The sequence below is a fragment of the Vombatus ursinus genome, unplaced genomic scaffold (genome assembly GCF_900497805.2).
Source record: "Vombatus ursinus unplaced genomic scaffold, bare-nosed wombat genome assembly UNPS02014774.1, whole genome shotgun sequence".
NCBI lineage: Eukaryota > Metazoa > Chordata > Mammalia > Diprotodontia > Vombatidae > Vombatus > Vombatus ursinus.
Genome location: NW_020954552.1, coordinates 22538546 through 22553799, shown reverse-complemented (window position 1 = coordinate 22553799; position 15254 = coordinate 22538546). Strand labels below are relative to the sequence as shown.

General features: G+C 41.8%; 2 protein-coding genes across 4 annotated transcripts in view; both read left to right on the top strand.

Annotated features, from left to right (window-relative positions):
• The first annotated feature begins 5455 nt into the window (after positions 1-5455).
• GCNT4 (glucosaminyl (N-acetyl) transferase 4) overlaps positions 5456-15254 on the top strand; it is a 57680-nt gene continuing 47881 nt past the window's right edge. Inside the window, exons 1-2 of one of the 3 annotated variants that reach the window (XM_027864192.1) lie at positions 5456-5958; positions 7276-7412. In XM_027864192.1, the coding sequence (XP_027719993.1) occupies positions 5729-5958; positions 7276-7297 (252 nt within the window). In that variant the 5' untranslated portion in view covers positions 5456-5728 and the 3' untranslated portion in view covers positions 7298-7412. Of the gene's footprint in view, positions 5959-7275; positions 7413-10716; positions 10736-15254 lie in introns of those variants that run through there. The other 2 variants (XM_027864191.1, XM_027864188.1) reach the window with 2 other exon arrangements.
• LOC114044639 (endogenous retrovirus group S71 member 1 Env polyprotein-like) lies at positions 7762-9566 on the top strand. The gene is made up of 2 exons (XM_027864186.1): positions 7762-8759; positions 8798-9566. Exons 1-2 carry the CDS (start codon positions 7762-7764, stop codon positions 9564-9566), a joined length of 1767 nt encoding a protein of 588 aa, XP_027719987.1.

Genomic DNA, 15254 nt, shown 5'->3' with positions numbered 1-15254 from the left:
GAGTGAGATAATCCATAGGACACCTACAGAAAGAAAATTCAAATTTAAATCACCAGACAACATTTATTTAAATTTCACAACTACCACAACAACAAAAAACAAATCTTGCAGACTGAAAGGAAAAAAAATCTTCAAGTTCCAAGAAGAAAAATCAGAATAACATAATATTATTCTGTGGTTACAAGAAAGCAAAGGGAAAAATGTTATAGGATGTTCTAAAAAGCAAAAACAAAAACAAAAAACAGGCTGCCACCCTAAATAACATCCTTCTGTCTAAACATCAAAGAAGAACAACTGAATGTTTAGTAAAAGGGAAGAATTTGAATCATAAAGAACCCAAAGGTAAACAGGGTATTCAACTCGCAAAATGAATAAGCAGCAGGAAGTTAAATACTTTCAGAAAACAATGAAAGATAATGAATGAAATATTTATTTTCATGCAGCTAGGGATAGATAATGTAGAGCTAGGATAGATATGTTTTGGAAGTTGTTTGATTTTCTTTTTTTTAATATCTCACATATTGAGTAAAGAGATATGGCAAATAGTATCAATGTAATAAAGAGTTGAAGGAGTAAAAGTGTGATGAAAAAAATAAGATGGAAAACAGATGAATGAAATGAATTAATATTTCTGTGGGTAAAACTTCATCCTTTCATTAATGAATTTTTAAAATGTAATTGGGAAATATTTAATAAAAATATTTTTAAAAGGTGATTGAGTACTTCTCACAATTATGACTAAGAATTCTTAATCAATATTAAATTTAAAAGTTTTTGCACAAACAGAATCAACATAATCAAGATTAGAAGGAAATCAGAAAATTGGGGGGGAGAAGTTTTATAGCATGTATCTCTGATAAAGGCCTAATTTCTCAAATATATAGAGAACTGAATCAATTTTTTAAGAATACAAGTCATTCCTCAATTGATAAATGGTCAAAAGATATAAACAGCAGTTTTCAGATGAAAAAATCAAAGCTCTCTGTAGTCATATGAAACAATGCTCTAAATCACTATTGATTAGAGAAATGCAAAATAAGACAACTCTGAGGTACCGCCTCATACCTATCAGATTGGCTAATATGACAGAAAATGAAATGATAAATATTGGAGGGGATGTGGAAAAATTTGAACACTAATGCACTGTTGGTAAAGTTGTAAACTGATCCAACCATTCTGGAGAGCAATTTGGAACTATGCCCAACAGGTATCAACCTATGCATACCCTTTGATCCAATAATACAACTACTAAGTCTATCCCAAAGAGATTTAAAAAAAAAAAAAAAGGAAATGCACTTATTATAGCAGCTCTTTTTGTGATGGCAAAAAATTGGAAATTGAGGGGATAGCCACCAATTGGGGAATGGAATGGTTGAACAAGTTGTGGTATATGATTTGATAGAATACTATTGTGCTGTAAGAAATGATGAGCAGGGTAATTTCAGAAAAATCTGGAAAGACTTACATGAACTGATACAAAGTGAAGTGAGCAGAACCAGGAGAACATTGTACACAGTAACAACAATATTGTACAATGATCAACTATGAATGACTTAGCTATTCTCAGCAATACAATGAGACAGTTCCAAAGGACTCATGATGAAAAATGCTATCCACCTCCAAAGAAAGAACTGATGGAGTCTGAATGTAGATCAAAGCATACTATTTTTCACTTATTTTTTGTGGGGTTTTTTTGTCTGTTTTCCTTCTCAACATGATTAATATGGAAATATGTTTTTTATAACTGCACATGTATAACCTATATCAAACTGCTTGCCTTCTTAATGAGGATGAATGAAAGAGAAGGAGGGAAAGAATTTGGAACTCAAAATTTTAAAAAACATGTTAAAAATTATTTTTACATGTGATTGGTGGAAAATAAAATATTAAATAAAAACATAATTGGGGAAAATAGAATATTATTTTAAAAAAGAATTCTTAATCAAATAAGAAATAGAGGGGATCATACAAAAAGAAAAAAAGACAATTTTGATCAATAAAATTTAGAAGGTTTTGTACAAATAAAATCAAAATAGAATTAGAAGAAGATAATTAGAAGAGGAATTGGTGAAGTGAGAAGATATTAGAATCAATTGAATACCCAAAATATATAGAGAGCTGACACAAATAAATAGTACCATGAGCAAATCAGCCTGCTCTTCTGGAAATTCTTGGTTCCCATATGAATATGAAGTGGAGGTGATGAATAGATTTAAGGGATTAGATTTGGTAAATAGAGTGTCTGAAGAACTATGGACAAAGGGTCACAAATTGTACAGGAGAGAGCAACAAAAAACATTCCAAGGATGTTGTAATAGAATCTTATTCACTTATTGGACGACGTGGCCTTCGAGGTCCATTCCAGCTCTGGGATTCCACAATTCCATACATGCCCTCACCAGTTGACTAATAATCCTGTCATTTTGGCAGCTATGCTTCTCACCATGAATGTCTAAACTGGCATTATGATTTACAAATCAGCCTCTTGTGAATGAGTTCCATAAACCTTGATTACAAATCAGCTTTCTGAGTCTGCAGAGTTGATGACCACACATTGGGACCGTGAGGTGACCTCATCAGGTTGCTGTTAATGGGGAATGGTCCAGTTGGTACAGCCAGCCAACCTCCCTCTCCTGGTCAGATATCTCCATTTACATTACTGACTCACCTTTAATTGAACAATTTACATTCATGTTACTAGTCAATCTCCTCAATAGTTATTTCTAAATGAGGAAAAAAAATGTTAATGCTGCATATTTTTATGTAACCTTTTTTTTCTTCTAGTTCAAATATATAGAATTATTTTAAATATATCATAAAAATCACCAGGGGGTAAAAATTCTTAGAGTTCTTATTAATAAAACTTTAAAGAAATACATTAAGTCATCTTATATTTGTTCCTTTGAGAGATTAATGGCAAGGCTTCAGGGTAGCTACCCTTCCAAGAAGATGCACCTAACACTGAAGTAACCTACCTACTTCAATGAAACTAACAGTGAAAAACTCACAGTGGTGCTGCAGTAGCCCCATTTTTATAAGCAGCTCTTTAATAATCTCAATGCAGTTCTATGGTTTGGCAGAAATGTTTTAAAAAATGTTTAAACTGTAGATCTTTTATTGTAATAATTATGTATATGGCATTATAGAAATTGTACATTCCAATTTGGTGACACAGTGGAGCTTTCTATCTTTAATTTACAAGTTAAATTTTAAAACTTCATTTTCTGTTTTAAACTACTCTTAAGTCAGTGCTGTATAATAGAAAGAGTCCTAGATTGTGAGTTACAAGATTTGGGGCTACTGCTGCTGCTACTACTGCTGCTGCTGCTGCTGCTGCTGCTGCTACTACTAACTACTACTATGAGATCTTGGCTCTACTACTAACTAGTTCACTTTGTACAAATCACTGTCTGGGCCTCAGTTTCCTCATCTACAGGGAATTAAAGGGTGAGAGACTAGATAATCTCTAGGGTCCCGCCCAAATCGAACCTTCAATATGCCTACGGTCTTGTTGTTGTTAAGTCATTGGCAAGTTCAGTGGAGTGCTTTGCCACTTCCTTCCCCAGCTCATTTTACAGATGAGGAAACTGAGGAAAGCAAGCTTAAGTGACTTGCCCAGAGTCACACAGTTAATAAGTGTCTGAGGCTGGATTTGAACTCATGAAGAGAAGTCTTTCTGGTTCCAAGCCTAATGCTCTAGTCACTGAGCTACCTAGCTGTCCACCTATGGGTCTAAAGACAAACTAAAGGCTGACAAATTCTCCTGTAGCACACTATTTGCTGAAGTTGATCTATTTCTGATTAAATTGTATTAACCTGAGCTAGGGCAGTGCCAGTGCAAAATGAGCAGATGAAACGGATTGGAGAGAGACTGTAGAAATAGAATATATAGGACGTAGGGTGTGGGTTTATAAAGGGATGATGGAGGCTGTTGTAACTTCCTTTTGTCATTTTGAAATCCCTTTTCTATATACATGTCATTTTCCCCAAAAGAATGTAAGCTTATTGAGGGCAGAGACCTCATCTATCTTTGTATCCTTGACAGCTAACACAATGACTGGTACATAGCAGATATTAATAAATGCTTGTTGATTGATTTAAGTGCATTCAAGCTCTAATAGTCTGTGAGTCCATGATTTTGAGCCAAAAGACTTAATGCAATTCACTTTGTGGGACTTCAAACATATACCTACCAGGCAAGCAACTGTATATGTGACTCCAATCAGAACACTGTGTGGCTCCTGATTATCTTGAAACCAGAGAACTACTGTAACAATGAGACAACCAGGTATCAAAACTATGTTTTTCTACTGCCCACAGATACCCCATCATACCAGCCTTCCATTCATAGAATTTATAGGATTTGAGAGTCAATCAGCAGTCAGCCAACAATTATTGCATGCTTACTGTGTTCCAGGCACTGTGTAAATACTAGGGCTACAAAAAAAGGCAAAAACACAGACTCTTGCCCTCAAACAATTCACATATTAATAATGTTGGGAAGGTCTTTATTTTATTCTATCTCCTTAATTTATAGAGGAAATAATCGAGGCCAGGTGTGGCTCAGAGCTTTGTTCAAGGTCCCAGAGTGACAGCAAGAGCTGGGAAGAAAACACAGATCTCCCAAATCCTAGTCTGCAATTCTTTCTACCTTACTACAATGGGTAGCATACTGGATAAAAAGATTTATTTACCTGAAGCCTGGAAGACTCTGGTTCAAATCCTATATCAAACACTTATTAGCTGTGTGACCACGGGTAGGTTGTTTCACTCATCTCAATCTAATTTTTTCATCTATAAAATGAAGATACCTGTCACACTTACCTCACTGTGTTGTTGGGAAAATTAAAGTGGAAAAAAAAAGGGCATCACAAGAACTTTGCAACTCTTAAAGCACTATATAAATATGAGTTATTATATACATGTTCATACTCTCGCACACATACACACATAATGTGAATATTGTAGCTTGCTAAGGAGAAAAATGACACTAACGTGTTGGCATCTTTTCCCTACCCTTAGGATAACTGATATAGAGAGGATTGAACAGGGTCAGGCCGTTTGTAGCTTTCTCGAATTTTGTCTCTGCATTAAAAATGGGCAATAGATAAAATTTTTCCCTAACCAAACTTAGGTAGTGTGGGAGCTGGGGGAGGGGGTTAAGGGAGAATGGACTGAAAGGGGAGGGAGAGATAGGGCTCCAAAGAAAGGAAATTAAAATAGCTATTAATATTAAAGTACTTATTTTTAAATGACAGGTAATAAGACTGTGCATTTAAAATATGTTTCGAATGACAAGACAATTCTCCCACCAGAATCAATTCTTCGTTTGAATCCAGAAGACTAATTTAATGTGCTATGATTTCAACATATTTGAATGCTACCATTTTCAAGCCAGTCCTACCCAGAAACTATCTAATTTTAAGACATTACATTGCACATATTTGAAGTGGACTGAGTTGTCACAAAAACAATCCCCCACCCTAGCCTGACCTCCTTAGTTTCTACAACAAAGGATTGCTAATCACGATTGTAACTTCCCCTACCTCAAAGGATTGCTAATCCACAATTGTAAATTTCACTACATCAAAGGATTAGTATCTACGATTGTAAACTGCTGGGTATAAAGCTTTGTTATTTCCTTGCTTGGCACTGTTTCTCCTAGGATTGCATCCAGGGAACAGTCGCTGGCTGGCTCCAGTAAATGCTCTCTATTTTCTAATTTGGCATGTGTCTGGTTACTCTCGGCCCGTCCATTTCATTTGGAGGTTCCACCGAGATAGCCCTCTGGGCACCAGACACGGGCATCTCTGGAAGGCCAGGCTTCTCACCGTCCAGGGGGTGGCCACCAGGAAGACGTTCCCTGGCCCCGAACGCTGAGATAGCCCGTGCGCACCAGGCTGCCCGGACCACAAATCCTCAACTGGGCATAGAGCAATCTGTAATCTGTCTGTTCTGGTGAGTACTCTTCTGAAGTAAGTGGCCAGGCTGGACGCAGCTGCAACGCCCTTACTGACCTCCACGGGATGCCGTGTGAGAGTCCTGCCTGTCTGATTGTGTCTGTCCGGCGCCGATGTCACTGTGTGTGTGTGTGTGTGTGTCCACTGTGCGCTCCGTGGCGGGGTGGGGGGGGAAGACTTCCTGCCTCATTCTCCAGGTTGTTCAGAACTGAGACGGGTTCGTTCCCCGCTACTGTGTCAGGAGCATCCAGGGTTTTGACTGTGTCTTTTTCCCGTTTTTGTGTCGACTGTGTGTGTGTGCGTCTATCTACTATTTGTTCCGTGGGGGGGGGGGGGGGTGTAAATTCCTGTCTCATTGTCCAGGTTATTCGGAATTGAGGCAGTTTGATTCCCCTCTACCCTGTCTTGACTGTGTCTTCCCTGTGTCCGTGTTTGGTCCTTGCCTACGTGAGCACGTCTATTTGTTACTCTTTTCTTTCTCAGTCCTTAATCCACCATGGGACAGGGACCCTCGAGCCCTAAGCCAGGCTCCCCTCTCTTTATTGTCTTACGGAACTTCAAGCGATATCGGCGTATAGCAGAAGGTTATGGGTTTCAGGTTACTAAGAAGAAACTAGCTCTCTTTTGCCAACAGGAATGGCCCACCTTCGAGGTAGGCTGGCCCCCGGAGGGTACGTTTGACATCTCAGTGGCCGGCCGGGTAAGGAGAATTGTCTATGGTATACCTGGCCACCCCGATCAGGTCCCCTATATCACCGCCTGGATTGATTTCAAACCCCCTTCAGGACCACTACAGGTCCAGGCTCTTTCAAAACTAAGACCAGGAACGGAATCAAAGACGACCTTTAGCCGCAAGCCTCCCGAAAGTCCTAAGGTCGTCACACAGCTTTCTCCTGTCTTACCACCCCCTGATTCTGACCCCCTAGATCCAGCCGAGTACTCCCAGTCCCAGGTTTCAGATCCACCCCCGTACCCAACCTCAGGGTCTCTGAGCCCCTCAGCCCCTCCTCTGATAAGTCCACCCCATACTCGAGCAGGTGCTCCTTATGGCCCTTCTAATTCTGGTTTGACCCCTGATTCCACTGTGTCAGCGTTTCCCCTGCGGCAAGTTCCTTCCCCTCCCAGAGAATCAGGGAGACCGTTCATGGTATATGTTCCCTTCTCCACCAGTGATTTGTACAATTGGAAACAGCAAAACCCATCCTTCTCTGATAAGCCCCAGAGCCTAATCTCCCTCCTAGAGACTGTCTTTTATACTCATCAGCCCACTTGGGATGACTGCCAGCAACTCCTCCGGGTTCTTTTCACAACCTAGGAGCGTGACAGGATTCTTTTAGAAGCCAGGAAGGGAGTTCTGGACCCAGATGGACATCCCTCTACTGACCTGGGGCACCGCAACCACATCTTCCCTGAGAACCGGCCCGACTGGGACCCCAACACTGATCGCGTCCTTCCAGGCTTTGCATGAGGTCCAGAACGCTGTGCGCTTGGTCCTGAAAGCTGCGGGGAAAGAACCAGCCCCTGCAACTTCATCGGACGTCCTGTCACCGGGAGACTGGGTCCTCACTCGCAAGCTTCCAGCTGGACCAGCCCTGGAACCACGGTGGACGGGCCCGTATCAAATTATCCTCTGCAACCCCTCTGCCGTCAAGGTTGCCGGCCGCAAGGCATGGATACATCGGTCACACATCAAGAAGGCCCCAGAGCCCAACTCCACCGCCTGGACAGCAGAAGCAGTGTCCGACCTAAAGCTCCGACTCTCCAGAACTTGACTCTTTTTCTCTTTCTTTTTGCTTGTGGGATGACTTTGGGTGACCCCTATAGCCCTACCCTATCCAGGTGGATTCTCTCCCGAACTAACGATGGGACCACTGTCCAAGCTCTCACCAGTTACGGAGCCCCCACTTTCAGGTTTGACCTCTGTACCCTCTTGGGATCAGGATGGAATCAAAACCGGGCTATACGGGACCCTATCACTGGGGGAAGGGGATACTGCCCCACTATTCCCATTCCCACCACTCAAACCACACCCGGGGCAGGGGAAGTGAGGATCAGAAGTATTGAATTCTATGCTTGTCCGGCCACGGGGAATCCTTCCTGTCAGGGTAGTAGTCACTTTCATTGTGCAGAATGGGGTTGTGAGACTGTGGCCGGGTGGATTCCTAGGGGCGGCCGGGACCCCCTAATCACCCTGAAGAGACAAAGCCCCCTCCCCGCCTCCTGCTGGCCTGGGAAATGTAACCCTATGATCCTAACAGTCAAGCAGGACACTGATGACTCTTGGAATCTCGGGCATTCTTGGGGTTTAAGGTTATACATGACTGGGTGGGATAATGGGGTCCTCTTTACCATTCAGAAAATCGCAGTTCCCGCCCGTACACTCCCAATAGGTCCGAATCCCATCCTTAACCCACAAGCCATGTTGACTCTCGCCCCACCATCTGTTAGGGACCTGGTACCAGAGGCTCCCGAAAATCCAGGGACCCCCACTAATCTAGGTTCCCCCATTTTTGACACACTCTCTGCTGTCCACTCATTCCTAAATTTGTCTGATCCAAACATAACCACCTCCTGTTGGCTGTGTCTGAATCCAGCCCCCCCTTATTTCGTAGGAATTGCTATCGAACTTAACATCACCTCTGTGGGAAAGTTGTCTTTAAGTAAGTCCAAACGACCCTCTGCCATACCTGCCCGCTGTAACCCAGACAAGCCTAGACTTACCCTAGATGATGTCCAGGGCAAAGGAATGTGTTTGCTCGGGCCTGACTACCCGCTGCGGTCCTCCCCGTTCAACGCTACGTGCACTTCAGCCATTCTTATTTCCCCCACATCCAAAGCTCTGACCTCCTGTTAACCGCCCCACCTGGAGTATGGTTCGCTTGTACCAGAGGACTCACAACCTGCATACAGGGCATTCATTTCCTCAACCCGACCAAGCTCTGTGTAGTGGTGCGTGTCTTTCCTCAGGTATATGTCTACTCAGAGGAAGGGGCAGCTGAGCATTTTGGCCTAACTCACTCCAGGAGGGCTGCACCTATCTTGGTTCCTATATTGGTGGGACTCAGAGTGGCCGGCTCCGCTGCTGTTGGGGCCTCAGCCCTGATACAGGGAAAAGCCAACTACGGTGCCTTGAGTGCACAGGTAGACAAGGACCTACGCTCCTTGGAAGAGCTAGTCTCACACCTTGAAACTTCTCTAGACTCCTTGGCTGAGGTGGTTCTCCAGAACCGCCGAGGCTTGGACCTACTGTTCCTCAAACAGGGAGGCTTATGCATGGCGTTGGGAGAAACCTGCTGTTTCTACGCCAATCGGTCTGGAGTTATTCGGGAGTCCTTGCAAGCCCTTAGGCAGCGGTTAGATGAGAGGGACCGCGCACGGGCAACGGGGTCTTCTTGGTATCAGACCCTGTATAATTGGTCCCCCTGGCTAACCACCCTAATCTCCGGAATGATGGGCCCTCTGGTCCTTCTCCTCCTTGGGTTACTCGTGGCCCCTTGTTTCATAAAATGCATAACCCGTTATGTCCAGAAACGAATGCAAGCACTCCAGTTGTTTGTCCTGCGTCAATCCTATGCTCCTCTGAACTCTGATGAGTCCCCCGTCTGACTCTTTTCGTCCGTGAAAAGGGGGGAGTGAAGTGGACTGAGTTGTCACAAAAACAATCCCCCACCCTAGCCTGACCTCCTTAGTTTCTACAACAAAGGATTGCTAATCACGATTGTAACTTCCCCTACCTCAAAGGATTGCTAATCCACAATTGTAAATTTCACTACATCAAAGGATTAGTATCTACGATTGTAAACTGCTGGGTATAAAGCTTTGTTATTTCCTTGCTTGGCACTGTTTCTCCTAGGATTGCATCCAGGGGACAGTCGCTGGCCGGCTCCAGTAAATGCTCTCTATTTTCTAATTTGGCGTGTGTCTGGTTACTCTCGGCCCATCCATTTCAATATTTATCAGTTAAAATAAATTCAATAAATATTTATTTAAAACCTACTATGTACAAGGCATGTTGTGATGATTAGTGTTGTTGTTCAGCCCTTTTTCAGGAGTATCAGACTCTTTGTGACCGTATTTGGGGTTTTCTTGACAGAAATACCAGAGTATTTTTGCCATTTTCTTCTCCATTTTACAGATAAGGAAACTGAGGCAAGCAGAGTTAAGTGACTTGGCCAGCTCATTTACCAGAGCTAGTAAATGTCAGAGGATAGATTTGAACTCAGGAAGTCTTCCTGACTCCAGGCCTGGCGCTCTGTGGACTATGGTGCCACCAAGCTGCCACTCCTCCACTATTCCTACATGGGCTGAGGATGGCCCCTGATGGCCACTGCTCTGTGTAGTATGCCTTAAAGTCTGGAGAGTGTTTCAGATTCAGGCAAAGTACTTAGGCATTCTATTCAAATTATAATTCCAGATCCTTGTCATTACCAAATCAACATAAAGCTTTTCAAAGGGCTGTGTAACCTGAGAATTTTTAGTAAATACTGGTTGATGATCAACCTCTCCTGCCCCAGTTTAAAAAAAAAAAAAGTAAGCTGCTCATCTACTGTGGAGGCCCTAGTCTGACATAGGAATGTGAATTTCAATCAGGAAGCATAGGAAGTCACTGAAGACTTTTGATATGAGAAGTAAGATAACCAGTTCTGTGTGTAAGGGGCATGGTATGTGTGTTGTCCATATAGGTTATGTGTCTGCCTGAAGAATCCTGCCTAAAGGGGAACAAGAGATTGAGGCTACAGACTGGACATGCTGCTTTCCTCAGACAGGGGCTCTGGGTTAGTATTATTTCTATCTGCCCTTCTAAATGTTGTTACTCTGGGGGAAATAATTTTAAGGCTCAAACTGCTCTCTTGATCACTATCCTTTATTAGGGCATTTAAAAAGTTTTAGGAAAAAGTTCTGGATAATTTAATCATTTTATTAATAAGACTAGCATATTTACTAATAAGAAGAGATCAGTGGCCCTCTTAAATGCCAAAGATCTTTCATGGTGGTGGGTTCACAATTTATATGCCCCCAGAAAAATGGATGTTTCTGAGGGTGGCAATTAACTCTGATTGTTAACAATTAATGAGAGAATGAATATTACAATGAGAGGTGAGCTCTATTACAATGAGGGTCTTGAGGTATTTGGATCACCTAAGTCTTGGTCAAAGAAACTTATAAATTTCCATATCACTTGTCTGACAAAATAGAGAATCTACATTTTCCCAGACCTATCTGAGTAAACACAATGAGCAGGAATCCAGTCTTTTCTCGAGATTTCCCATACTTGCTGATTTCTGGATGAGGAAGTAGAAAAGGGGAAAAATCTTGGTTCTGAATCAATAATTACATATTAATACAAGAGAGAAATAATCATTTCTCTGAATCCTAAACCATATATCCAAGACTTGACTTCCCTCTCACCAAATGCCAGTTATACAAAGACCATATATAGTGACTGAAAAATAAATAAATCCATTTATCCAAACAGAAATCAACAGAAATCAGAGAAGTTACATAGATAAGAAAATATCAGACAATATATAGAGAGAGCTCTTTCCCTTGGAGGGAGCTATCTCAGCTCAATTGAGAGTCTCAGATCTCATGCAAGAGAAAATTCCCTGAAGTCTCTGGTATGGTAAGGTGGGGATAAAGACATGATCAACGTGCCAGCTCCTCTACATGTTGGCTTCTTTCTAGAGTCTTTCTCTGCCTTTAGGGACCTCTCCCAAAAGAGAACCTGGAATCTGGTATCTTTTCTCTTGAAGCTGCAAGGCTAAAGTAGAATTTCTCTTCTCTTAAACTCTCGCCAACTCTGCCTCCATCACAGGCTTGAGTAATCACTCTCCACTGATAGTGTAGAGTCTTATGCAAATGCCTTGAGTCCCAGGTTACATGCCTAACAGAGTCAACCTTGGCCCCTATCAATATTATTCCCTCAATTGTAGGAGGTGATCTCCTGCACCCAGTTCCATTACCCATTAACAGTCATATTAGCTTGTATGCAGAAATATTTACTTCAGAAGGTATAAAAATAAGTTTATCAATGCATTCCCACATGTAGAAAATCAGGTAATCATCAGAGCAACATAGGGAAACATAATCATCCTACCCCTTGCACCACCTCATTGTCTGAGGAGAGAAAGCGGATTAAGTTCATAGCTTAGTTCAGTTCCCATAAAGCACAATCCAATTCCAAACTCCCTCTCAGGCTTGAGTCCCAGGCACCCTTGCTTCCCAGGGCTTCCATGCCAGGCTGGCTAGTGGCACCATCCCACCTGCACTCCTGGCTCCAAGGTGGTGGTCAGGACTCCCAAGTTCCATGGAGATCACCTCCAGTATTTAGAAGTGATGAAGACAGAGGGACAGAACAGAAACAACCCTCTCCACACTCTACCCCTACTCTAGTACCTAATGGGAGCAAGTCCTTTCCCTCTGACCGGTGCAATTCATATCATCTATGCTGTTGGTGAACTGAGATCGTCACCCTCTGGACACAGCAGAGGGGCCAAAAAGAGAGTGATAGAAAAAGTATGAGTGCTCAGTCTCATGAATTTTAAAGATGCAGTCAGCCAATCAAAGGAGGCTACTGTCACCCCAAAATCTATGTATCTAAGTCGATAATGAAACAGAAATCAGAAAATTTACATAGGAGACTATATACCAGGCAACACAGAGTGAAAGTATTCTCCCACTGGAATTGAGGTTACTCATCTCAAACAAGAGAGAGTGCCAGATCTCACCCAAAGGGGAAACCCCCAAATTTGGTATATCAAGCTGAGGATAGGGACATGATGAGGGCTGATAGCTCCTCTCATGCCAGCTTCTTCCCAGAGCCTTATTCTTCCTTCAGCAAACTGAAGTGAAGTTAACATGGTCCATTTTCCCTCTCAAAGATGGAAGCCAAAAGTGCCTGAATTGATTACAGAGCCTGAAGAGCTCCCAACAGAATGAAGGGTCTGGAGTATTCCTCTCATTCCTGCCAAGCAGGTGTTGAATCTCCACCAATGGGGAGAGAGTCCCACACCAGTGGACTATGGGATTCAGGTTACACTGGGCCAAAACTCTTTGCAGTCCCTTGCAAAGATCAACTGGTGCAAATCCAAAACCCATAAGTAAACAGTATAAACACAAGCATCAGCATTTTAAAACAACGCTGGTGATTTCCCTGGCATCCTAGGTAAGAAACCTTCCTGTAGATTTGAGAATCATCAGCATAGAGATGGTAATTAAATCCATGGGAGCGGAAATCAGCAAGTAAAGTGGTATAGAGATGATATCCTCCAGAGTGACTTCCTTCCCCGGGCCAACTCCAGCTTCTGGAAGCTAGATCAGAAGATTTTAACTTCTTCATGACCCAAGCTGTATTTTCTTTGCCAGTACATCCAATATAAGTGTGGCCACTGAGCCACAATTATAACAAAAGATGGACCTGTTGTCCTGATGATTACCTAATGGAATTGTTGTCCCCAGGCTTTCATGCCTTTATTCCATTCATCTTCTCTTTCTCCAAGGAGAATGGGATTGTGCATGGCTCTATCTCTCACCTGATTGTCTCAGGGTCTGTGACTGCAGCTCAGCACTGATGCTTTGCCTTTCTTTGCTCCGGGGGCCCACACTGGAGAAGGCCTGCAGCCAAGCCCAGGTGAACTTTTGCCTATCAAACTCATCTCCTGATATCATTCTCCTGGGGAACATGGTTCATGTCCAGAGAAAATGCCAATTTGAGGCCTATGGTATCTGTATACCCCAGAGGGTATGGCTTCTACCTTACTCATAAATGAAGTGAAGTTCTTGGATGTAGTTGTGACATTCAGTTTCTCTGTAAGGATACCTCCCTTGCTTAAAAGGGCTCCTACTTCTTCAAGCAATTTCTCATCCTTAGAGAGTGGATAAGTCTGAAATTCCCAGGAATAACTTATCAATTCCTCAGGTATTCCTACATGGTCAAATTCTTAGGTAGAATTAGAAAAACATTCTGAGTCCTCTCACCTGCCTTAACATCAGCGGCCTTAATTGTACTTTCTTCTAATTCTTTCACTTTTTTGCCCAGTATTCTTAAAAAGTCTTCATTGTTCAGATCTGAATCTACTGCTAATTTGATGGCACCTCTATGCTTTTGAATTTCGAAAGTAATACAGTACCCTTCAATTACCTTAGTTCCTATTGTTTCTAGATATTGCTTCGTGTGTGCCTACATTGATGCACAAACATCAACGCTCTTAATAACTATACAGTGTTACAGCAACAATGGCCTAATAGATTAGCATACTGGGCCTTAACAACACAATAGTATAACAAAAGACAGGAGTTCAAATAATGAAAACAGTATCAACAACTTTCTCAAGTATCAACATATAGCAATTCACATTAACATGTATATAATAGCATTCAGACTTTTAAGGAATACATCATATCAATAAATTCAGCAATTGTATAACAGGAGAAGCCAAGCCAATCCCAATTGGATAAGTTTGTTACCTCCAAAAACAATAAAACAAAAATAAATATTGCATTAAAACATAGATCCAGGCTAAAAACAGGAAGAAACAAAATTCTTTATGATTAAAGAAAATCCAATTGCTCTGAAGAGAAAAAAAGGAAAAGAAAAAATGCAAACAAAAAATGTTTTCCAGCATAGGGAGACAAAAACTGCTTCTGAAACAAAAACTGATGGAGTGGAGGGGGGTTTATGGGTACCTTGAAACTTTCTAAGTCAAGAAGTTTCCCAGCATCATACTACTGGCTTGAGGCAATGCCTATTCAAATGCAAAGGGCTAGGTGAGAAATGAGACAAAGGAAATGGCTTCCAGATTCACCATCATGAAAAAAATCAATCTGAGAAAAAATCCAAAGTTTCTCACAAAAAAAATTGTTAGCATCCTAACAGTAAACCAGATTATTTGTAGAAAACAATTTCTATATATACTCATTCCAAGCCAGCAAAAGTATAAACACACCTACAACAGTGAACCTTATAGGATTTAAGGTTGGAACTTTGGCTACTAGCCATCCAATAAAAGCCTGAGATGATTTAGCCTAAAAGGTATATTCAAGTAGTACAATCTATAAAACAAGACTATCCTTAAGAAAAAAAAAAATACTGGAGAAGCACAAAAGAACAGAGAAAGATAATTGTCCTGGATTTTTAGAAAAACTAGCAAGAACTCCACAATTTTTTGTAAAAATAAGTGACCAGAAATTGTATTTTTACAGACAGAGCCCCTATTTGTAACAAGACTGCCACTTCCACACGTAGCATGGAGGTATTGTTGTATGGCTTGAAAGGGAAGGGTGAGGGGGGAGCAG

Excerpts from the sequence above, each read along its gene's own strand:
- LOC114044639 (XM_027864186.1), top strand. The coding sequence starts at position 7,762 with ATGACTTTGGGTGACCCCTATAGCCCTACCCTATCCAGGTGGATTCTC. Across the intron at positions 8,760-8,797 it reads TCCTCCCCGTTCAACGCTAC|CTCTGACCTCCTGTTAACCG; the intron begins GTGCACTTCAGC and ends CCACATCCAAAG.